Below are 25,970 nucleotides of genomic sequence, written 5' to 3'. Positions count from 1 at the left end.
TGCTATTACTGATGGAAAATAGGGGTACTGTATTTTCCGATTTTTAGAAAACAGAGTCAAGAGAATGTATCACTTACGGTGGCTTTTGTAATGTCACCCAGAGTTAAATTCATACCTCCTTTATTCTAGCATTGGGCAAACAGCTAGTTAAACTACATTTAAGTTCTTTGATCTTCATATTCCCTTCTGGGATTGGCGATTTGTTGTTGACTCTTGATTAATCCATGTAGGGACCTGACTTGGCAATGTCAGTGAATGAGGACTTGCTAAATGGCATTACTTCAAACATCAGCTGCTACATTTTTAGCTCATTCCCTGGGGCAAAATGCTTAAAGGCTTAAAATATCTGTCTATAACACTGTCCTGCATATTCCAGTTTTTCATTCCAGCAGAGTGGGTTTTTCGTACTGAACCTCTTTCAGCATCCTTCAATCTGATTGTCTTTGATTTGCTTGATCGTAACCATGTAGTATAACACTAATTTCCTTGAGAAAGAACTCATATGTATTTTGATTGTAAGGAGCACACTTTGGGGGGAGTTTTGCTTTCTAGAATATTGTTGAATTGCCGATTTCTGTTTATTAACTTTTTAAAAATTTTAAATTAATTTTTGAGCTGATGGAAGAAAAATGAGACTGACTCTGCTGTTACCTAAAATTGGAATCTGCAACTATTTCAGAGACTGGCTTTCTTCTCTCATAGTTTAAACACCCATACTAGCAACCAAAATTGGCATTTGCTTTTGCATTTAGGGTGAACCAGGGTTAAATGGTGTTAAAGGATTGAAGGGTGAACCAGGTCAAAAGGGTGACAGAGGACCCCTTGGTCTTCCAGTAAGTAAAGAAATCTTTCCGTTTCAGTGCAAATCTCAGATTTTTCTTTCTACCCTAAGTAACAACTCTGGTTTACCAGCAACTATCTTACTTTTGAGATTTCTATAAGTAGAGAACATTATGTTAGAGCAGAGGTCAGCCTAGCTTTGTTTTTTCTGATGTCTGCTCTCGTGTCTGAGGAAGACCCTGTAACAAACAATGTTATCAATGTTCTGTCGTTCTTCAATTACATACATGCCAACCTTCTTCTTTTAGGGCTAACAACTCTTCTCCCATCATCCTCGTCTTTAAAAAGTATTGTGCTCATTATTTCATAATTTCTCCCAAAAGCTTTTTATAATTTAGTGCAGGTTAAAACCCTCCCTCAGTTGCTTTGTCCCCTTGGACACCAAAACTGTAGCCCTCCGTTGGTGGCAGGTATGCAATTGCCATTGTTGATGGTGTGAGCTCAGTGCTGTGGCTCCTTACATTAATCAGTCACATCATGTTCTACATGTTTTATGTTGTTTGTTTGGAAAACTCTCTGTCGTAATGAGGTTCTTGTGGCAATAGTGGATACTATAGGAGTATTTTACAGTTTTTATTTTTATTGTTAATGAAAAAGATATGTCTTTCCCCTTTTCATGCATTTTATGCCAGCCTTCTTTCCAAAACAGCGAAAAAGAGATTTTTTAAAAATTGTTATTGAACATGACGCTTTAATTTCAAGATTTTAATATGCTGTCTATTCAGTGCCTATATAGTGTGGCAATTGCATACTAACTTTATGGCCATTCTGTAGATAAAAGTCAATAAAGAACATTATAGATTACACTGGTAAGATATGGCATGACATTACTAACAGTAAATAGTTTATACACACATTTAAGATGCAAGAGGAAAGAAATTGACAACTTGCCAAGTGCAATGGCTCACACCTGTAATCCCATCCCTCTGGGAGGCTAAGACAGGAGGAACCCTTGAGCTCAGGAGTTGGAGAAGAGCTCTATCTCTACTAAAAAGAGAAAAATTAGCCAGGTGTTATGATGGGCACCTGTAGTCCCAGCTCCTTGAGAGGCTGAGGCAAGAGAATCACTTGAGCCCAGGAATTTGAGGTTGCTGTAAGCTGTGATGCCACAGCACTGTAGCCTGGGCACCTGAGCAAGACCCTGCCTCAAAAAAAAAAAAGTTTCTAGCATTTTGGGAGGCCAAGGCAGGTGGATTGCTTGAACTTAGGAGTTTGAGACCTGAGCAAGAGAGACACCATCTTTAAAAAATAGTCTGATGTGGCCGGTGCCTGTAGTCCCAGCTACTTGGAAGGCAGAGGCAAGAGGATTGCTTGAGCCCACGAGTTTGAGGTTGCTGTGAGCTGTGCTGCCACAGCACTCTATTTAGGTCTACAAAGTAAGACTCTGTCTGAAAAAAAAAGTTGATTATTTTATTGTTTCCATGGATATTGTGCTATAAGTACTAAAGTACTCCACATAATAGCAAATGCCTTACATAGATCAGACATAGAGTAGATGTCAGTACCTATTTATTTATTGAATGACTGACCTAAGCCTCATAAAATATAGGTTAAGCCAGGTGCAGTGGCTAATGCCTATAATCCTAGCATTCTGGGAGGCCAGGGCAGGTGGATTGCTTGAGCTCAGGAGTTTCAGACCAGCCTGAGCAAGAGCAAGACTCCATCTCTACTAAAAATAGAAAAACTAGCTGGGTATCATGGTGGGCACCTGTAGTCATGGCTTCTTAGGAGGCTGATGCAAGAGGAACTTTTGAGTGCAAGAGTTTGAGGTTGCTGTGAGCTATGATGATCCCACAGTACTCTACCCAGAGTGACAGAGTAAGACTCTGTCTTAAAAAACAAAAAATAGGGTGGTGCCTATGGTTCAGTGGGTAGGGCGCCAGCCCCATATACTGAGGGTGGCGGGTTCAAACCCAGCCCCTGCCAAACTCAACAAAAAAATAGTTGGGCATTGTGGCAGGCGCCTTGTAGTCCCAGCTACCTAGGACGCTGAAGCAAGAGAATCTCCTAAGCCCAGGAGTTGGAGGTTGCTGTGAGCTGTGATGCCACAGTACTATACCTAGGGTGATAAAGTGAGACTCTGTCTCTAAGCAAACAAACAAAAAAATACAAACACAAACATATATATATATATGTAGAGGTTAAATCACATCAATTAGATCAATGTATCACAGATGTGAGTCATTAATTCAATATTCTAGGTAGATATAACATTATCAGCAGAAAATTTTTACCATTTTCCCATTTATTTTCAAATGTTATAATAATGGTGGGCAGCACCTGTGGCTCAGTGAGTAGGGTTAAGGATGGCAGGTTTAAACCCAGCCCTGGCCAAACTGCAACAGAAAAATAGCTGGGGATTGTGGCAGGTGCCTGTAGTCCCAGCTACTAAGGAGACTGAGGCAAGAGAATCACTTAAGCCCAAGAGTTTGGGGTTGCTATGAGCTGTGACGCCACATCACTCTACCAAGGGCAACAAAGTGAGACGGGGGGTGGGGGGGAATGGTGAGTGAAGAAAGTATCAAAAGGGAAAAAAAGTGTGGAGTTCCTGTTTATTTTAACTTTCAGTATGATTTCTTTAAAGTTTGCCCTAATTTCAAATTTAAGGATGCTGTTTTTTCGGGGGGGGTGTTGTTTTTTGTTTTTTGTTTTTTTGAGACAGAGTCTCACTATATGGCCCTCAGTAGAGTGCCGTTGCATTATAGCTCACAGCAACCTCAAACTCCTGGGCTTAAGCGATTCTCTTGCTTCAACCTCCCAAGTAACTGGGACTACAGGTGCCCACCACAATGCCCAGCCGTTTTTATGTTGCAGTTGTCATTGTTGTCCAGCAGGCCCAGGCCAGGTTTGAACCACCAACCTCAGTGCATGTGACTAGCGCCCCACCCACTGAGCCACAGGCGCCCCCATGCTGTTTGTTTTTATACAACATTTAACTAAGAGATCTACCTATGCTAGCGTTAAACAAACAACAATACACTTTTTAAAATTGTAATCATTGCTCACTAAAGATGTATTTTATACTTATTGTATGGATCATCGTAGGATTATACAGAAGGAATTTTAAAATAAAAAAACTAAAAATAACCAAAATGTTTATAGTACAGCATCACTGGTGAAGTCTGCAGCTGGAATAGATTTTTTCTTCCATTTTGTATTATTAACTGCATCTGAAGCATAAAATTGGGATATAGTTCTGCAACCTTGCCAAGAGAATTTTGAGGGCCAGTGCATTGTCTTTTTTAAATACTCCTTGATCTAATCAATATTTGTAAAAGCCTATAAATAAATATTTGGGCTTTGAGGTACCAAAAACATATCGAAGAAATGATTGTGCTTATTCTTGAAATAAGCATTGGAAATGCCCTGTTAAAATCATACACTATCTACGTGTAACCTAGAGTTCATGGTAAAGAAAAGCATGCATTGACCAAAAACATTATGTTTTTAAGTGATTTCTCATTTCCCATTCAAACTTTGAGGCTAGGATTATTTGAAGGAATTGAGAAATGATTTAGTTTGAGAGTCATTTTTTGGTTGGTCTCACGATTTTTTTTTTTCCTGGCTTTTTCCTGTTCCTAGAAGTCCCTCTAGTGGAAACTAATGTGAACAGCAGGAACAACCTAGAAAACAATGAGTGTTGTTCCTGAAAAATCCACCTCGGCTCATACTGATATGTTAAAACCCTACATTTGTTATTCATAAATACTATTTTTTTAGAAAAAATTTTAGAAAAAATTCTTCAAGATGAACATAAATACTATTTTAACCAGAGCCCTTTTTTCTCCTCTGAAATGCTAAATTTGCTTGATTATTATAATGAGCCCTTTCTTGGGAGATTGCCATTACTTTTTCTTCAGAACTTAAAGAAATATAAATAGTACAGGACGGTGCCCGTGGCTCAGTGGGTAGGACGCCGGCCCTATATACCAAGGGTGACGGGTTCACCGGCCAAACTGCAACAAAAAATAGCCGGGCGTTGCGGCGAGCGCCTGTAGTCCCAGCTACTTAGGAGGCTGAGGCAAGAGGATCACCTAAGCCCAGGAGTTGGAGGTTGCTGTAAGCAGTGTGACGCCATGGCACTCTACCAAAGGGCGATAAAGTGGGATTCTGTCTTTACAAAAAAGAAAGAAAGAAAGAAAGAAATATAAATAGTACAGTCTTTAGAAAATTAGTTTCATATGGAAATTAGATTGAAGCCTCTGTTACCAGTAACGACTTTGTAGCCCGCTTTATAAATTTCATTGACTTGATTTCTAAATAAGAACGTGTCACATAGAAATGTCATTAAAATGCCATCATCTGTGGGGTGTTTATTGTCATGTGGTTTGTTGTTAAAAAAAAAAAAAACTAACAATTTGTAGCAATGTGATATTCATCCCAGAACCCTGTGACTGCCTATTATGTTGCTTGAAGTGTTACATTTGTTCATCAGTACCTTATACTAATCTCTGTTCTTGTCATTCGTGTTACACCCACCAACCCTGCTACCAACCAAATCACACAGGGAGCATCTGGCTTAGACGGAAAGCCAGGATCCCGGGTGAGTCTGTCCCTTGTCTTGCTCTGACCTGCTTTGTAGCTGTGAATCCTGTGGTTCAAGACGAACCCCTTTGCTCCATGTCCTCCCATCAAATGATGATGAGGGTACTTGAGGCTGGAGTAAAAGGGAAAGGTGAACAAAGGGGGCTGCGTAGGGGGAACAGTGTACAGAAGATGGGTTGCAGCTTTGTCTGCAGTGCAGCCTGAACTGCCAGAACATCACTGTGAAGCCTGCATTCAAGTCTGGACAATTTGCTAGGTGGGAAGAATGGCCAGTCTAATTGTCTTAAAATCCCAGAAGATTTTTCTGTGACCAGTAGACATTCATGTGTATTTCTTTTAACTTGCCTTTCCTTTTAGGTTTATCTCCATCCTAGAAATGGAACCTTTGCCTTGGAACTGACTTTCTGTGTTCGTAGAAGTGACCAGTCTGCCTTCTGTCCTTTTGTCCCTTTTCTTTGCTTCCTAACTCCATCTCTTGAGTTTTAGCCACAGACACTCACTAGTTAGAAGTCTTTTGAAGGTGAACTTAGAGTCCAGGAAGTAAGAAAAAAAGATCAGTTAAGGTGACGAGAATTCACTAACATTAGAATGAGTTTGAAACTCTGGATTCTTTTATGCGCACATCACAAGGCTCTAGCAGAACAAACCAGAATAGTAGAATGTAAATGGGAATACTGTGGAACAATTGTGCTGGAATAGTTCATACATTCGCAATTTTATAATCAATTCTTTGACTATCTAGTCACAGTCTTCCTGAAAATGAGCAAGGATACTTGAATTCCTTGCTACATTTTTAACAATCTAAAAGAAATCCTTAGCTTTTCAATTCTAAAAACCTGCTTCAGGCAGTAATTATTTTCACTGGACCTCAGTGTTCTAATATTTATTCACATATTACCTCCTGTCCCACAGAAATCCTAATCATGAACTAACAAGGAAGCCACAAGGCATTTGTGACATTAAATCATCCCGGCTACTTGGTTTGCCAGTTGTAAGCCTGGTGACTGCAAAGACTGCCGCAGAACCCATAAGAATCAGCCCTGCCCCGTAAGCCCCTGCTGCTCCCAAGAGCTGCAGAAAGTTTCAACAGTTGAACACTGTTCTCATTTATTTAATAATTTTTTTTTTTTGCCACTTGTGTAACTGTTTAAGCGTCTTAAATAACTTTTGAACAAGGTTGAGAGCATGTGTGTCCACAAGGGGCCTACGGTATACAGAGAGGGCCTGAGGAAGAGGTGACAGGAGAGAAAAACAAGAATATTTGCCTTCTTAACATTATGAGGACAAAGTGAAGATGTTTCATTTAGTCAGGAAGTAAATGTATAATATGATATATAGCTTGTCATTAAAATTGGTGGTTCTATAATTCACCCTTTCTGCGTGAGTTTCTTGAAAACCACTGCCTGAAAGAATCACGTATAAAGCACTTTGAAGGGAGATTAGTTTTGTCTTACCAACATTCTAAGGCATCCTTTACCCAGGAAAAGTCCAGGATACATTATAACTGCTACTCTTGTATCCATTGTGTTATGTCTCATGTCATCTTATTTTTATCTTTTTCTAGGGTACAGATGGTCCTATGGGACCCCATGGCCCTGCAGGTCCCAAAGGAGAAAGAGTAAGTTGCTCCAGAAGTTAATAAGCTGTGTACTAAAGACCTGGTTTTTCCATATTAGTTGAACTGGAACTGACCATTTTCCAGAAGAAACAAAGGGCTATCTAATATTAAATGAAAATAGATACCATCTTAAGTTCTTTCCAGTATCCTAACACTGTGAGAGTAAAACCACAGAGTATAAAACAGAACGTGGCTGCCTTAATAAAAACAATGCGTACATTTACATAGCTAAAATAAATAGTTCAGATTATCCTTCCTTAACCCATAAGGAAGATATTTTCATTTGGCCTTCGTCCAAAAAGTTGAAGTCAATGGGGCTAAAATTTCCAGGACTACATATTCCGCTTGATAATCTTATATATAAAGCTACTGTGTTCATTCAGAGCGCGTTACAACCTTTTTCCAAAGGAAATTACAAAACCTAAGCATTCTCCTCAAAGTTACACATGCTTCCTTTTTTTTTTTTTAAAGCTAAAGAATAGCTTGTTTTTCCTTTAACCATAAGGAAATAATTTCAGTTCATTACAAAACAAAAACCTTTCACTAACCTCCCTAGTGCTAGGCCATGTTTCCATATCCTTGGGAAAAAAAAAAATGTTCAGAAGGGAAGATAAATATCTGACACACAAAAATGTACAGCAGTATCCGCAGCTGGTCGTCTGTCTGGAACCCCCTCCCCTCTCTCTCTCTCTCTCTCTCTCTCTCTGTTTTTATCCCACTTTTTCTTTTCCTCACCTTGAGAAACTCAGAAGTTTTTATGTGTGTCTGAATGGACTTGTGTTATCAATTTCCCCACCATCCAGGACAGGATAGAAAGAAAGTATTTGAATAGTGAGGGCTTCACAATGTTGAAATCTTCCACTGTGTGAGTTTATGGTCTTTTAAAAACTGGATGGATTTTCATCAGTCTAAGGTAATTTGCTTTAAAAAAGAAAAAGGGCCAGGAGTGTTTTCTTTGACATGACTTCCACTTCCATAATTCTGTGTTCTATAAGGTGAATTCATTCATGCAGTAAATACGTACAAAGCAAGATATCACTTCTAGTGTGAAACGGAAAAACTCTCCTCCCACTTAGATAAAGATGCTTTGCCCTAGTACTTTGAACAAAACCACTATAATTGGTGAATCATCCAATTATCCATCCATCATCTTTTATTAATACTTATAAATATATACTCAGTGTCTCAAAGGAAGCAGATATTTCCCCTGACCTAAAAGATTTATATCTAACTGCAGAGAAAAAAAAATGTATGTAAGAAATAACCAGAGAATGGGGTCAAAGTGAATGCAAGTGGTGTAGGCTGCACATACAGTGATGAAGGCCGGCTTTATCTAAGAATGCCTCTATAAACAGATGAATCCTACAGGATTATATCATTTGAATCTGCAATTGTCTTATTTCTAAGATCAAACCAACAACTTCTAAAGATCATTGTCATTAAAAAATATTTAACAGCTAAGAGCCTCAACACCGCTGACGCGGATTTGCTCTTAAGAACTGTATGAAGAAACTCTGCCCATGTACTAAAAATGGAGCAGCAAATCTCAGCCAGTCTTTTGGCAAAATGCCTTGAGGCTCAAGAGGGTTTACCGTTTGGTAAATCAGCTGCTACTTCCGATAGCTTCACAATGTCACAAGGGTATCAGATCTCAGTGCTGGGGCAGAATTAACCAGAAGAGCAAGTGAAATTGCTAAGAATTTTTGAAGGCATAGTTTAAGTCAAATGGTGTGGAGTGTAAAGTGTTACACTTGTATTTACTCAGCATGTTAACCATCTTAACTGGATCATATATCAGTACTTGCCAAGTGCCCCTCACCCAAAGAGCTAAACTGGAGTGTGATTCTCAAAGTTAATTGATTGAGGAGCCATCTGGAGTCCCTTGAAAAAGTTTCAGATTTTAAAGAAATAGGAATCAACAAAAAGTGGCATTTTGGAATAATATCTCAGTGTAGACAGGCAAATTAAAGAGGCTGAATGAAATTAAAACAACCTAAAGAAAACACACATTTGACAGATGGTGTTATTCGGAAATTGTCAAATACACAACCACCAGCATTGGTGTTCAGCTGCCCGGGCACATGATGCTCCCTGCCCTCACCTGATTTCTTCACTGGAACTGCTCTGGAATGCTATAGAATATATTACATTTGAGAGGTTCAGAAATTCTTTTGGAATTACTTAATCCAGGAAAAGAAGTGCGCATTCAAATCCCTGTGTTAATATTTCATTCCTACAAATATTCAAGCTGGAACCATTAGAATACTTTCAGCTCTAAGTGACAGAGGCCAAACTCAAAATGGCTGAAACAATAAAGAAATGCATTGTTTTCCTATAATGAAATATTCAAAGGATGACTTAGGCTTTGCTGTGGTGGCCTTTCCATGTACCGGCCTTGTCTCCTGACCACAGGCAAACTGGCATCAGGGACATCAGCAGAGAACAGGGAGTCTCTCCTTTGTGTCTCCCTTAGCAGGAAGGAACTTCCCAGCTGACTGCTGTTGGCACCTCATTTGCCAGAACTGGGTCATTGGTCCATTTTTAACCCGGTCACTGGCAAGAGTCTATTAGCTTAAAGTAATTATTTGGGATAGGCTATTCTAGAAGTTTCACAGACAAAGGTTTTAGTGATAGCTTTATTCAAATAAGCCATAGTGTATTTGTTTTAAAAATAAAACAAAACCAGGCAGTACCTATGGTTCAGTGAGTAGGGCGCTGGCCCAATATACCAAGGGTGGCAGGTTCAAACCTGGCCCCAGCTAAAATGCAACAAAAAAATAGCTAGGCGTTATGGTGGGCACCTGTAGTCCCAGCTACTGGGGAGGCTGAGGCAAGAGAATCATCTAAGCCCAAGAGCTGAAAGTTGCTGAGAGCTGTGACTCCATGGCACTCTACCAAGGGCAACAAAGTGAGACTCTGTCTCTAAAATAAATAAATAAATAAGACAAAACAAAACTAAGTTTCTGTATCAGATTAGGGGGAAGGGAATGATAATATCAAAATAATCTGTGCAGATTTTCCCAACTAGGTCTACACTAAACTGACCTACTCCTGCTTATGAACCCCTGCCTTTAAATCCCCATGTCTCACTAAACATACACACACCCATTTTAAAAATCATAAATAACACAACCAAATCAAACTGAAAGAAATTGATTTTGAATTGGTATTCATTAGGTTGTCAAGCCCTTTTAAAAAAAATTAAAAACAAGACTTCAAATAGTATGATATTAATAATAGCTACTGTTTATGGAGGGGTCTCAAACTTTTTAAACAGAGGGCCAGTTCACTGTCCCTCAGACCATTGGAGGGCCAGACTTCAGGCCCCGGGATGAGTTGGCTGCTAAACAGGACAGGCAGCGGCAGCAAAAACACCAGGCGGGCCAGATAAATGTCCTAGGCGGGCCGCATGTAGCCCGCGGGCCGTAGTTTAAGGACGCCTTGTTTATGGCATATATAGTTTCATATAGGAGAGTCACATTTTATCTTCAGGACATATCCATATTCTTGCAGTATATGTATTACTATTCTCATTTGCAGCCAGTGGAACTTAGGCACAGAAAGGTTAAGATAGTTGCCAGAGGCCACATAGCCTGAAACTACCAGATCAGGAATTAAAATTTAAAATCTCTGGGAGGCTGAGGCGAGTGGATTGCTTGAGCTCATGAGTTCGAGACCAGCCTGGGCAAGAGCAAAACCCTGTCTCTACTAAAAACTGAAACACTGAGGCAGAGGATCACTTGAGCCTGAGTTGGACGTTGCTGTGAGCTATGATGGCACAGCACTCTACTCAGGGCAACAGCTTGAGACTGTCTCTCAGAAAAAAAAAAAATTTAAACCATTTTATTTATTTGCTTATTTTTTTATTTTTGAGGTTTAAAAATCATTTATTTCCTTAAACATTTTTATGTTTATGTTTCTTTTATGACTTGGATTTGTTTTTCTTTTTAACTTATGTATACTTGGAAAAGAAATGGACGAACGTGACTCAAATTTGACAAATTATCCAGCATAGTAATGTCCACTATGTTCAGTTACTTTTTCTCAAGCTGTTACCTCTTCCCTCCCTCAAAAACCCTATTTTTTGTTTGTTTGTTTCTTTTTTTTTTTTTTTGAGACAGGGTCTCTGTCACTCTGGGTAGAGTGCATGGCATCACAGCTCACGGCAACTTCAAACTCTTGGGTTCAAGTGATCCTCTTGCCTCAGGCTCCCAAGTAGCTGGGATACAGGTTCCCACCATGATGCTTAGCTAATTTTTCTATTTTTAGTGGAGACTGGTCTCACTCTTGCTCAGGAGCTCAAGGGATCCACCCGCCTCGACCTCTCAGAGTGCTAGGATTACAGCAGTGCCTGGCCCCTCCCTCAAAGAATCTTAGCAGACAACAAAATCCCCCTTCACAAAATGCAAGGCAACTATCAAGTTAAATTTAAAACACTGGTTCTTACAATATGCCTAAACATTTTGGTTTTTAACTCTAGAATAAACATTCTTTGTTAACAAGAATAAAATTATTTTAGCAATAGAGAAATCTTTGTCAGGCTGGGTGTGGTGGCTCACGCCTGTAATCCTAGCACTTTGTGAGGCTGAGGCAGGTGGATTGCCTAAGCTCCCAAGTTCAAGACCAGCTTGAGCCAGAGGGAGACCTTGTCTCTAAAAATAGCTGGGTGTTGTAGCAGGTACCTGTAGTCCCAGGTACTTGGGGGCTGAGGCAAGAGAATTGCTTAAGCCCAAGAGTTTGAGATTGCTGTGAGCTATGATGCCACAGCACTCTACCCAGGGCAACACAGTGAGACTCTGTCTCAAAAAAAAAAAAAAGGAAAGAAAGAAAAGAAAACAAAAGAAAAGAAAAAAGAATAATCTTTGTCATATAAAACTGTGTGATTATATATTAAAAATATGAACATTTTAGTATTTGCTCATTTTATTGAAATCTGTTTCATTTAAATCCTGGCCACTTCACTGAGGGCAAGTGTTGCTGCTTCAATAGTAATAATGAGTAATAGTTCAACAAGCTTTTATCATATTTATGTTCAGTAATCTGACCTGAACTATATGCCTCTAGATGACAATGCTAATTAGTGCCACCAAGCTCTTAAATTGAGATTAAAGAAGAATGTTAACAGCGACCTGAAATTCTCTCACATGGGAATCTGGAGTAGAAGGAAACATAAGCCTATCAGATGGCTTTGCAGGCAGAGTTACCCCGAACCTAATGTTTAACTTGTGCAAAAAGACTGGCTAACCTTTCAACTCCCTGGGTTACCATTTTCTGTTTCACTGGGCAGATAAGCATCACTATTACTCCTGAAATTTTCATCCTACACACTGACAAAACACTTTCATCTAGAGATGACAGCTGAAGAAAACACTATTTGAAGTGCAGAATATCTCTTACATTATATCATAATTATTTCTATGCATGCAGCTACTTCCAATAACACATAGTCTTTATAAGTACAATCTTCTCAGCTGGACAAAGCCACTCTATTTAAATAGGCACTTGGGCCTGGGTGGGGGCTCACACCTGTAACCATGGCACTCTGGGAGGCTAAGAAGGGAGTATCATTGAGCTCAGGAGTTCAAGATCAGCCTGAGCAAAATTGAGACCCCCCCCATCTCTACCAAAAATAGAAAAACTATCAGAGTGTTGTGGCAGGCACCTCTAATCCCAGCTACTCGGGAGGTTGAGGCAAGAAAATTGAGTTTAAGGTTGCTGTGAGCTGTGACACCACAACCAGTCTGACCAAGACAAGAGTGAGATTCTTACTCAATAAACAAATAAATAAGCACTTGGAGACAGAGTGAGGAAGATAATATATACCTAATTCATGAAGCATTTGGTGAAAGCAATATAAGTCCAGAAACTCTGTATTTCAGAAAAGAAAATATGTATGTAATTATATTAATTAGACTTATTTCATTCACTTGACAAATATTTACTCATCTGTCAAATGCTATTCCAAGCCATGGGGGGCTGCAGGGAACCATCCACCGGCCCTGGAGGTCCCACATGCATACTCCAGAGTGGGCAGCAGAGAATAAGCAGGTTCTAATCTCCCCGAGTCTGTGGGACGGGAGGGCTGTGATGTAAAACACACCTGTGTGAAGGGAGGGGCGGCCAGGAAGGGCTTCTCCGAAGAAGAAATGCTCACTAGGGGAAGAAAGCATATTTTTTCCCAATCTAATTAGTGTTCAGGAAAAAGCATCTTATTCTCACGTTTTTTAAAAAGTACTAACTTGGAATAATTAGTAACAAATGTTTCTCACCAAATGCCAAAGAAGCCTAAGTATAGCATCCAAGACATGAAATGCTCCTGCCTGGCTGGGCAGCCCCAGGCTCTTGCTGCCCCTCCTTGGAAGGATGCTTTTGTAGATTACCTTCACCATATCCCTGGTAATGGCTCTGAAAGATTCTGGATTCTTGTGATTTTGATATTATGGTCCTTTAAATGAAGGTTTTGTACATAGGCCATAAGAAAAAATGTGTAAACATTGGGGTGTGTGTGTGTGCGTGTGATTTGAAATTTCTACTTTTCATTTTAGGGTGAAAAAGGAGCTATGGGAGAGCCTGGACCCAGAGGGCCCTACGGCCTACCCGTGAGTTCACGGTCACGTGCACAGTCCCCACCTTCAGCATGCATAGATGACCAGTCACTGACAAGGTTAACCTTTCCCTTATGGGGCAGACTAATCATGCTAGAGGAGCTGAGAACCACCTGCTAATTACCTACAATGCCGACAGTTCTGTGTCCTTATGAAATAGTTCCACTTGAGTCTCCTACTCGTTCATCATATACCAGCACACACCCACACACTTCACAAGATTGAGAGGGTCAAAGGCAGTCTCTGGACTAAACTGTCCTAACCTGAAAGCAGGATTCTGACTGTCAGGTAACGCCCTCCCCATGCCATCTGACTGGACACTCACACTGGCACTGTCTTAGAAGGTCACTGAATCAAGAAATGGGTGTGGAAGCTCCATTTAAAGCAGTCTCCTTAAGATTTTATCTGTTCTCGTAGGTTGTTTACTAAAAGGACTCTTACTGATAAAATGTATTCCTCAAATTAAATTGAAGGTGTATTATGACTTGAAGTTTCTGACCTTTCTAATGACTGTGGTGACAAATGATCTTCAGAACATAGAATATTGATGGTGTTCTGTCCTCTGAAAATTCTTAATTATACAGAATTAAAATTGAGGCCTAACGTATACTTCAAAAATACTATCTTGGGAAAAATTGTAACTGATTCAGTGGGGTAAAAGGTAGGACTATTATAGAAGTGTACATTGTATTAAGGTTTAAATCTTCCTGTAGCTTCCACGTACTTTTTGTGAACTGAAATAACAAACTTAAACCATGATAACGTCTATGCTTTAAAAAAATGCTGATTTTGAAATATATTTCAAAATATAATTGGCAGAATCAAATTAGGCTCTCAGAAACTTTGGGTGGATCCACAGGATGACCTAGTAGGGCCAGCACCGTGATATGCGTGCGGGGTGAGTTCATCATCCGTGCGTGAGTGTCATGACTTCTGTTCTACCCGGGGATCAGTTATTTACAAAGCTTACATAAAAACAGTTTTTAAGTTGCAACCTTCACATTCTCAATATTTATTTACCAGCTACACATCTGGCCAAGTTAAAACTATGCTCAACAATACACCGTTTCACATTCTTTACTCGTTTATCGGCTAACTACTAAGTTTCCAAACTAAAGCAGCATTGATTTACATCCTCTATTAGTGCTTGTGTGTTTGAAAACTAAACTATATCTGTGCTTTTCACTTAGTCCCTCGACTGACCACTTAGATACCAAGCATTAAACTTCAGTAAAATATCAGTCCATGTAACCTCATTCATAACAAAAATCTTTCCGTGACCCTGAAGTGCAACACTAACCATCACTTCACTTGATTTACAGAAATTTGCATTACTAATCAATATCTTTTCCACATTTCTAAAGTAGTTCTAGTACAAGTGTTGCATGTCCAGGCAACCTTAAACAAAGCAATAACCTATTCATGAAACTTAGGAACACTAATGTAGCTACTATGGTTCTTTGGCAGGGGAAAGATGGAGAGCCTGGTCTCGATGTAAGTAATATGATAAACATCTTCCTGTTGTAATGGATGTGATGGTCTCCATCATCAACAGCAGAAAGAATACTTCTTATATTTTTGTGCATATAGCTATGCTCAGAGCATATATTGCTGTGTATGGAGACAGCAATATAAAATATACTCGTGTTTGCATGAGATCAACATAAAAGCAAAAACATGATTATTTGGCATAAAATTAATAACTGATGGTGGATAGTGGCACTTCAAAATACTTTCCAAATAAAGGATATTCAACATCAGCATGCCCACTTATAAAAAATGCATAAAATTAATATACCTCTCACATGCTACCCATAGGGAATGGTGTAAGATTTATTATTCTCAAAGCAGTTATCCAGTAGTTTTCCTTTTAGCACTAAGTCCTTATGTATTTTATGCTAATACAACTCTATAAAAATAGAGAATATCAAAAGTAAATGCCTCTAAAGACAATCACTACTCAACCTGTATTATGTGAATAATGACAATAGCAAAAGTAATAATAGCTAGTGTTTACTGAGCACCTATTGTGTTCAGGCACCATTCTGGTACTTGATAGACATTATCTCATTTAATGTCCACAAAAGCTTCTGGTAGGTATCATTAATTCCATTTTTGAGTCCAGGGACTGAAAGGCAGAGAGGTAAGTGACTTGCCCAAATTCACATGAATCGGTGAACATTCCAGTCGTTAAACTAGCATCCTGGTATTCTTTGCACTCTACATTTCTGAGAAGAAAAAATAAGAAACTTGTGTAGTAATAATTGAGACATTAGAAAACTATTATTTCGGAGTTCTACCTTACCTAGTGTTGAGATTTTTTGGCATGCCATTTCTGTTAGATTTGAGTTCAGAAACACAAAATCTTAAAAATGTTTTTCAACATGATTTTGCCACAGTTGCACCAATAGATCTTTTCGGTTTGCTTTTTCTTCTGCAGGGCTTTCCTGGTCCACGGGGTGAAAAGGGCGATCTAGGAGAAAAGGGAGAAAAGGTGACCTCTCCATTCTAGCATGTGCCTTGTTTGATTCATCTCATGCTGTCTGCTTGCTGTTCAGCTGTGTTGACACCTAATCTGTCTCCATCCTGTGCTCCTGTGCTCCAAAAACATATTGATGCCTGATCTAAGCAATCAGTTCTTCAAAGAGGAATGAAGAAGGCTACCCCATGGGAAATAAGGGCACTGTCCAGCATAGAAGAAAAAATTATAATCTTCAGGCTGGGCATGGTGGCTTACACCTGTAATCCTGGCACTTTGGGAGACAAGGCAGAAGGATCACTTGAGGCCAGGAGTTGTAGACCAGCCTAGGCAACGTAGCAAGACCCCATCTCCAAAAAACATTTTAAATTAGCCAGGCGTGGTGGTATGCACCTGTACTCCCGGCTACTCAGGAGACTGAGGCAGGAGGATCACTTTTACTTAAGGTTGCAGGGAAATATGATCACACCACTGTACTCTAAGACACTGGACAAAAGAGCAAGACCCTATCTCAAATAAATAAATACATATAATTTTCAGATATTCAAGCTACAATTTTTCAACTATCTGATACTGAATTAATAAAAAGTAAAAGATTTTGGGCCAGGTGCTATGGCTCATGGCTGTAATCCTAGCACTCTGGGAGGCTAAAACAGGAGGATCACTTGAGGTCAAGAATTCAAGACCAGTCTAAGCAAGAATGAGACCCTGTCTCTACAAAAAATAGAAAAATAAATCACATGTGGTGGTAGGTGCCTGTAGTCCCAGCTACTCAGGAGGCTGAGGGAGGAGGATCAGTTGAACCCAGGCCTTTGAGGTGGCTGTGAGCTATGATAACACCACTGTACTCTAGGCGTGGCAACAGAGTGAGACACTGTCTCAAAATATAAATAAATAAATAAACAGAATTTTGAAAAATATTTTAAAGTAATGTTAAATAGCACAAGGCAGTGCCTGTGGCTCAGTGGGTAGGGCACCAGCCCCATATACGGAGGGTGGCAGGTTCAAACCCTGCCCTGGCCAAACTGTAACAAAAAACAGCCAGGTGTTCTGGTGGTGCCTGTAATCCCAGCTACTCCAGAGGCTAAGGCAAGAGAATTGTCTAAGCCCAGGAGTTGGAAGTTGCTATGACCTATGTAGCCATGGCACTCTACCAAGGACAATAAAGTGAGATTCTTGTCTCTAAAAAAAAAAAAAATTAAATAGCACAGGCTCAGCACCCATAGCACAGAGGTTACGGCACCAGCCACATATACCAAAGGTGGCGGGATTGAACCTGGCCCGGGCCAGCTAACCAACAATGACAACTGCAACAAAAAATAGCCAGGTGTTGTGGCAGGCGCCTGTAGTCACAGCTACGTGGGAGGCTGAGGCAAGAGAATTGCTTAAGCCCAAGGTTTCTGTGATGCTATGGCACTCTACCAAGGGGTGACATAGTAAGACTGTCTCATATATATATATATATATGTTCAATAGCACAAATCTACAATGGTATTTTGAGAGAGCTCATCTAATACTGTCCTGTAAAACCTGCATCTTATTTCTCTTCACCACTTCCCAGTACAGAGAAATATGTACCTTGGTATTCTTGATCTGAAAATGGCAGAGAAGCACTGTGACTGATAAACCACAGTAAAGCCATTATGCAAGGACTGGGACTTGCCACTTTCAGATTCAGAGCTGATAGCTGCAGGTTTTTGAATGAAGATGTTGGTGTTTCTTCTGAGCATGGTGTTGAGGTCCTATCTCATTCAGAGCTAACAGCTACAGATTTTTTAAATGAAGATGTTGGTGTTTCTTCTGAGCTTGGTGTTGAGGTCCTATCCCGGGGCCATCTGCTCCAGGGACATGAGAGACACTGTCAGGCAGTAAGGTTTTGTGACTGAATTCCTTGGATCAAGAAATTTAAAAACCATTTTTCCTTTCCTCTCCTTCATTCTTTTCCTTTTTGCTTTCTTTCCCTTTTGCTGTACTTCCCTTGGATCTTTGACCCGATAATAGGTCTAAAAAGAATTTTTTACCTTGGATACAGCAAAAGGAGCCAATAAAAATTCATCACCTCAGCAGAATAGGGAAAACCTGAAAGTGGCTGAAATTGCACTTGCCCTATTCAAATTTAAACCAGTTATATTTCTCAGATGAAATCATGCCCCTGCTCTATTTAAAAACTTAAAATCTTTTGAATTCTCTTGAACAATGGAGTTCATAGCTGTTGAAAAGCAAGACCAAATGAGAGTTCTCAAGAAGAGAAGAGTGTTAAGCCCGCTGTGTATGTTTTAGGCCTTAAACATGACTTAGCCTTCCACTGGTAAGAGAGCTCATGTAAGGGAACAGAATCACCACCACCGTCATCGTCATCATCATCAGTCTCATCATGTTTATTGAGCATTTGTATGGTTTCCCAAGAGCTTCACATATGTCTTTTAATCCTCATAACAACCCCCCTAAAGTTGAGGCTATTATTTTCCAATTTCACAGACAAAGAAACTGAGGCACAAAAATTATGACTACAAAATATGTATGTTTTAAGATATATTGTGCATATAACCTTTCAGCCTAAGGTTTTTATGTTTTAAAAGTTGTGTGCATTGTTTTACATTTGCCTAATGGGTACTCTGAGTATAAAATTTTATTCACTCGAAATCATGTCACCATCATGAAGATACTCATTTTTATAATCTTTTAAACAAGGAAGAAATTTCCAGTAGTTTAGCTTATAAAAGCATAAAGCCATCAGCTTAATCTTCAGAATAATGTTAATCACCTATACAATGATATTTTTATATTCATATTTCATCATTAGAAATTGTATATTTAGCAAAATTACATTCTACATGTGAACACTTTCAGGTGCAGAATTCTTTTTAAGACAAGGTCTCACTCTGTTGCTATGTAAATATTTGACATAGGAAATAAAAAGTAGCAAGAGCCCTCATGTACTGATATAACAACAAGTGATTTTAGGTTGCATGTAGAATCACTAGGTATTACAAAATAAATAATATTGGTACATTTTTCTTTGTACAGTAAATGTCCTTTTTCCATAAACCTTGAAATTCAGTATAATATTTCTGAAAAATGATTTCTGTAGCCTGACATAGTAACATTCATGTGACATTTTTCTTTTGAGTGGTTAATCTGAGTTGATCTACAAATCAAATAATGACTTGAATTCGAACACACCTGGTCTCAGACACACCAGTGTGAAGAGGAGTCCACCCAAACAAGTTGACATCAACTTCATGTCATGGCATTGAAGTTGTTGGCTAAGGAGGATGTTGATTCAGCTTACATGAGTGAGCAACTGACTCCTGAATGCTCCCCCAGTTTCCTCCCTACCACGCCTGCTCTCAGCTCACCCTGGTTTCTCAGCTCCTTTCCTTTGATCTTGATCACCTAAACCCACAGAATTTCTCTCTTTGCCTGGTATTCAAGAAACCCACGTGTTTTTGATTCCGAGCCTTCTGAGGCAGTCTTTTTGGCACACAGGACTGAGATGAGGCGCTTTAGCTCATCTGTCAGAATGAATGTATTAATCTGAAGGCATGTCTCGTGTTTCTGTTACATATCTGTCTTTTCACCTTTGAATATTCATGATGCTTTGCTTCCGAGATTATTCAGTTGTGTAGTAACTCCCATCCTGATTGTGGGATGAATACACTGATTTAAATATACATTGTATGGTATTTTGAATTCTGTACTGCACCAACTCCCGTCTATAAATACGCAGAGACGTTGATGTTAATGTGAAACAGCTGAGGCGCATTCCTTCCTTCTCCTCCTTTTGCCTCCTTTCCTTAATTCCTCCATCCTTATGATCCACGCAGATTTCCCACAACCTTTACCTTGATTCCTAAATACTAATTTCCATGGCTACATTCCCACTATGTAATTATCCTGCCTATCTCATATTTTACTGAGTCCAAACTGCTCTCTTCTCTTCAATAGATTTTTTTTTTTTGGTGAGCAAAGCTGGAAACCCATTTACCATTATAAATACCTGGCATGAGACCAATAAGAGAGTGGATTTAAAAAGATCACTAGGTTTATGAAAACATCCATTTCCCCCATTGGCATCACTGTAAAGTATTTGTACTTTTAATATTAGTTTACTTATGCCTATAGTCCCAGCTACTTGAAAGGCTGAGGCAAGAGAATCGCATAAGCCCAAGAGTTTGAGGTTGCTGTGAGCTGTGACATCACAGTACTCTACAGAGGGCGACTCTGTCTCAAAAAAAAAAATTGTTTGCTTAATAAGGAAAATATTTGCTTAGTTTCTTTAAATGAGAAACTAAAGAAATAGAAGTATATTTTAATACATTGAATATTTTTTAATGAGAGCTACAAAAATATCACAAAATTGGATAAATGTCAAAGACATAAAAGCTGTTAATATACTTTTTCCTCTGGTTCAATGTAACTTTCATCTGTTACAGTATTAGAAAGAAAAAAAGTTGATAGGTATTGAAAATTGGCTGAAATATCCGTTATTCCCCTGAACCTCCCCTGCTACTGGCTGACTTCAGTACCATTGATATCCATCATGCTCACCGGATCTGTGGCAAAAGACCCTAATTAACAATGACTAGGACGTGGTGGTCTAAATCAGCACTGATGCTCCTTTCTGAGTTGACTTTTAAGTCTCCTCTTTCCATCTTGCTGAGTGTCTTAAACAAAGTCCCATGTACTGCGGCCCAGAATCCGTGTCCCTCTGAAAGTGTAAGTTATTTTTTCTAAGATCACACCTCATCTAAACCAGAGTATGGTGGTAAATGCTCTTCCAGAATTTTCTTAGCTAAACCATCTTTTGACTTACCATTATCCCCCCCCAAATAAAAACTGTCTTTTATTTAAACCCTTGTATCCACAGGGGGAAAAGGGAAAGAAAGGCAAAAAGGGGCCTAAAGGGGAGAAAGGAGAACAGGGTGCTCCTGGATTAGATGCGCCCTGCCCGTTGGTATGTCTGACTCGTGGACTGTCTCTGGATGTCATGTGGGGGGGACGAGATGGGAGAAGAGCAAGCTGGAGGGACCTGTAACAGCAGGGTTTCTGATTGGGGTCACATAACGCAGACTTTAAGATCCCAGAGACGTCTATCTCAGGTTATCCTGATGGGCTCTGTATCTTGCCTCTGCCCACTAACTCCACCTGGTATCTAAACATGCAGGTCTCATGGTGCAACCGGAACTTGAATATAGGGTCTGAAGAGGAACCAGCACTATTCCATAGCCCACAAAAGAGGAGGCCGCTGTTTTCAGACAAGCCCTTGTATTCAGAATATGCCTCGCTCCCTTTCATTTTGTCCAACTCCGCTAGATGTTACTTTTCCCTTCAGAGTTGCTCTTCTCCCGTCCTTTTCTTATTGTAGTCCTTTCTTTAGCAGAATTTGTGCTTAAGTGATTTCTTATGTTAGTAACATTATGAGTTAATCTTTACAAACAGGGATTCCGTGGCGTTAAGGGGGAAAAAGGGGAGCCAGGCCAGCCTGGCCTGGATGGGCTGGATGCCCCTTGCCAATTGGTACAGTATTTCTCTTTCCTACCACCCTGCATGTAGTTCCTGTGCTTATGACAAACTCGTCTCTGTCAGTGTCATGTGGTGCTTGCTGGAGCAAGCTGTCCATGATGAACACTCCAGGCATGTGCATGAGCAGGCTCCTTCTGCGACTGGCAGAGTGAAGAGAGCGAGCATGCTTCTCTACCAGGGAATGCAACTCCATCCTGATGTTCTCACAACTGACATGACCACCATCTCTGTGTTCTTTGGAATATTAATTTACTTAATAAATATTCAAAGATTACCTTAAAGTTATGCAAAAATATTTGATTCAAAGGCACTGCAGGGCCATCATTTGGGGGTTTACCTCTTAGTTTAACTTTTTTCTTTTTCTCTAAAAGAAATAAAAAATATTTTTGCCTCTTCCACTAAATTTCTCTCAGGCTATAAATAAGGCCAGACTTCCAGGACTAAGCTTCTGTGGTCAAGAGCTAACCAATTCAAGGGAATGTTGTTAAGAGACCAAAGGGAAGAAGACCAAACTTCTCTGACCTTCAAAGAATGTTAATAGCAGTACTGGAAGTCCTGGACAGAACAAAAACCAACAACAACAACAACAACAACAACAACAAAATGATAATAGTCTGCAGCCCAACCCTCCTCTTTGTCATGTAACCTTTTCAATTTAATGGCCTCTCCTTTTGAAACTCACTTTCCTAAAGTAAACAGAACTCCCCTATCTCCATTGGCATGAACTCCAAATCCTCCTTATACTAAAATCTAAAAATTCTACTGGTTGATCCTTCTCCTTGTACCAATCTGGCATTACCAGTTTTTTTTCCCAAATGTTCAATAAAGATATTTCAAACTTTTTTTTTTACATTTGAAAAGAAAAATATATTCATATTTTCTGAGGTATAAAGGAAAATGTTTATGGTTGTGTTGATGGTTATACTTGGTCTGCATGTTTTTATATTAGTCTTGGGTATAAGCATGCTTATTTAAAGAGAAATTTATGTTTCTGAAGTCTTTTAAGAGACTGTATTTGTGGGGAAAAAACGTATTCACTTGTTAAGTATCGTTACAAATCTCAGAATGAAGTACCCGGTCTTTTGTTCGCTTGGTGTTAATGACCAATTATGCTTTATAATCATTTTGTTGGGGGGAAACACAGCATGCTTTCATAATATACCAACTCTTCCTATCTTTCTGATATCATTTGTATCTGAAGAATGCTTTCCTTTAAATTAAAGTGCATTTTACAACACTTAGGAACCCCTTATTTTATTCAGAATATGTTAATTTCTGAAGAATTTAATGAAAAATGACATTAAATGATGAATGTTATAAATAACATTTTACTATAAAAGTATAGACTCCTTATCTTTTAATTCAACTGAGTGTGTTTTACTACAGTTACTTTCAATGTTGAAAATTGAAAAATAATGCAAAGAGCTATAAACTTCAGATAGAAATGATTTATCATTGATTATTCATCGTTATCATGCATTTGGCCATAGTCCTTAATAACCAGGAAGAGGTTATTTTGATTTATTTAATAAAGACAATTGTGAGATGTGTTTTAAAGAAATTAAACTCAAGAGAATGCTGAATTTAAAATAGTAATTTAATTAGTGTAGTAATTTAACATAGTATTATCATAGTATAATAAATAATATATAGTACAGATATATTACGTAAAGGTACAGTTTTGAATGCAGCTGTATGCTTTATAAATTGCTTTTTCAAAATTAAGCATAGATTTTTTTTCTATACCTTGTATATTTTCAAAACATGTACTCTGGAAAACGTTTGAATGTTCTTCATTTAAGTAACAGTGAGTAATATATTGGGAGTTGCTAATTAGTAAAAGATGCCTATGATCAAAGCCACCTAATGGGTATATGTTTATTTTATAAGCCTCTGGGCATGTTAATTGTAAAGTCTGATCACTCTTGTAGAGCCTGAGGAATTTTTTTTCTTCTCTTTGAAACAGGGTCCGGATGGATTACCCATGCCTGGCTGTTGGCAGAAGGTAGGCTTTATAGAATTATTTCTGAAAAGAAGCACTCTCCCTTTCACTGGACCTCGCCTAGTGAAAGGTCTGTTCTGAATGGAACAGACCTTTTGAATTTGGCATTCTGATAATGGTTTGATATTAAAAAGCAAAAGATCCTGGGCGGTGCCCGTAGTTCAGTGGGTAGGGGGCCAAGCACATACACCCAGGCTGGCGGGTTCAAACCCAGCCAGGTCAGCTAAACAACAATGACAACTGCAACAACATCAAAAAATAACTGAGCACTGTAGCTGGCTCCTGTGATCCCAGCTACTTGGGAAGCTGAGGCAAGAGAATCACTTAAGCCCAAGAGTTTGAGGTTGCTGTGAGCTATGACACCACAGCACTCTACCAAGGGCAACATAGTGAGACATTGTCTAAAAAAAAAAAAAAAAGGCAAAAAAGCAAACGATCTCATCTCTAGAATATCTTTTGATCAGTGTGTTTACTGCTGACTTGTCCTAAGCTGATGGGTGAAAACAATTTTTAGCAAACACTGTGGTTTGGGGCCTTCCCCATTTTAGCTTTTCTTTGGAATGAAAAGGGGCAGTGCCTCTTGATAACGTTCTGCTTGTCTTGGTAAACTCTGTGTCCTTCTACTGTTTAAAACTGTTCATTCAACTTAATGTTAGTACTTTTTCTATTTATACTCAATTACTTAGACAAACATGCTAATACATGGTAGAACCCTGTCAATATTAGTCACAAAGCTGGCTGGGCATGGTGGTTCACACCTGTAATCCCAGCACTCTGGGAGGCCAAGGCTGGAGGATCCCTTGAGCTCAGGAGTTCAAAACCAGCCTGAGTAAGAGCAAGACCCTGTCTCTACTAAAACAAATAAACAAACAAAACAAATAGATAAATTAGCCAGGCATTGTGGCAGGCACTTGTATTCCCAGCTACTCAGGAGACTGAGGCAGGAGGATCACTTGAACCCAAAAGTTTGAGGTTGCTGTGAGCTAGGCTGATGCTATGGTACTCTAGCCTGGGGCAACAGAGTGAGACTCCGTTCAAAAAATTAAAGAAAAAAAATATATATATATGTGTATGTGTCTGTGTCATAAATCTGAGAAAGCAGAAAATATAAGCATGATTTTTTCCATGATGTCTTGATTTATCTAGGAGAATCTGATTAAACTTAAATTGGTGTCAATTATGATATCAGTTTATTCTCATCTCTTTATGTGGCTACCCATAGTCACTATGTATGTATTCTATAAGGGAAGGAATTCAGCCTTTATAGAGAATCTTCTATAAATAAGGCCATGCGATGAGCCCTTTCACGTAGGGACTATAATGTCATTGAATGCACACAGTAACCCTAGAAGGTCTTATTGGTCACAGTGATGCAGATGAGGAAACTGAAATTCAGAGAGGTCAAGGATCTTCCAAGAGCAAAGAGATAGTCTGTGACAGAACTTGGAGAGATAGAGAAGCCACATCAGAATGTTAAGCAGGGAAGAGATCCGTATGAACTGTGCTGTTCGGGGAATGCCAAGCCTTAATGTGGAATGGCCAGCACGGTGCAGTCCCAATATAAAGGACTGTGTGCGTGCTACTAAAGGATAAAGGAGTTCCTCTAAGGTGAAAATGAGCCAGGAGGAAGTACACAAGCTGCTCTGATCATTCTGAATGTTTTCTCCAACACCTGTGGCTCTGTCCATAATTTTGGACAGGAGTCCTTCATTAGCAAACTTACAGCAATGCTAGGTAGGATCATAGAAGTAGGAGGGGGACCCTGACTCTGTTGGTTGCCTCTCACCTCAGCAGCTCGCTGGTGAGGAATCCTGTGTAACTTACTTCTTAGCTAGGTTCACCCATGGCCAGGGAAAGAAAAACTTTCTCTCCCGGTAATATTATTTATTTAGTAGCTTCCCATTCTCCCCTTTCAGCCTGTCAGATAATTAGCTCGATCACATCTGGGGCCAAGTGGGTCTGAGGAAGATGGACCTAGCATCACATTCTTCCTCACCTGAGACAGAATTTTTAATGCCATCCTGAGCTGAGATTGCCATTTACTTTCCAACCTTTTCCCTGTAATCTAGTAGTATAATGACTTTTTATTCCAAAACTTAGCATACTTTACAGAGCAGGAATTGCCTTAGGCTTACTTTATCCAGCCTTCTGGCCTTGCTTAAAACTTGAGTTCAACAGCTCAGCACCCATAGCATGGTGGTTATGGTGCCAGCCATGTGCACCAAGGGTGGAGGGTTCGGACCTGACCCAGGCCAGGTAAACAACCACAACAAAAAAATAGCCAGGCATTGTGGTGGCTGCCTGTAGTCCCAGCTACTTGGGAGGCTGAGGCAAGAGAATAACTTGAGCCCAAGA

At 39.5% G+C, this 25,970-nt stretch overlaps 1 protein-coding gene across 1 annotated transcript in view; it reads left to right on the top strand.

Annotated features, from left to right (window-relative positions):
* Window positions 1–16,231, top strand: part of COL25A1 (collagen type XXV alpha 1 chain) — a 162,895-nt gene extending 146,664 nt beyond the window's left edge. Inside the window, 5 exon segments of the mRNA XM_012809279.1 lie at window positions 753–833; window positions 5,348–5,383; window positions 6,950–7,003; window positions 13,549–13,602; window positions 16,049–16,231. Of these exon segments, the coding sequence (XP_012664733.1) occupies window positions 753–833; window positions 5,348–5,383; window positions 6,950–7,003; window positions 13,549–13,602; window positions 16,049–16,231 (408 nt within the window).
* Window positions 16,232–25,970: the final 9,739 nt, after the last annotated feature.

The sequence above is a fragment of the Otolemur garnettii genome, unplaced genomic scaffold (genome assembly GCF_000181295.1).
Source record: "Otolemur garnettii isolate 467f Iridium unplaced genomic scaffold, OtoGar3 scaffold00103, whole genome shotgun sequence".
Classification (NCBI taxonomy): Eukaryota; Metazoa; Chordata; class Mammalia; order Primates; family Galagidae; genus Otolemur; species Otolemur garnettii.
Note: the sequence above shows the minus strand (reverse complement) of the source record. Positions and strands in the feature narration are given on the sequence as shown.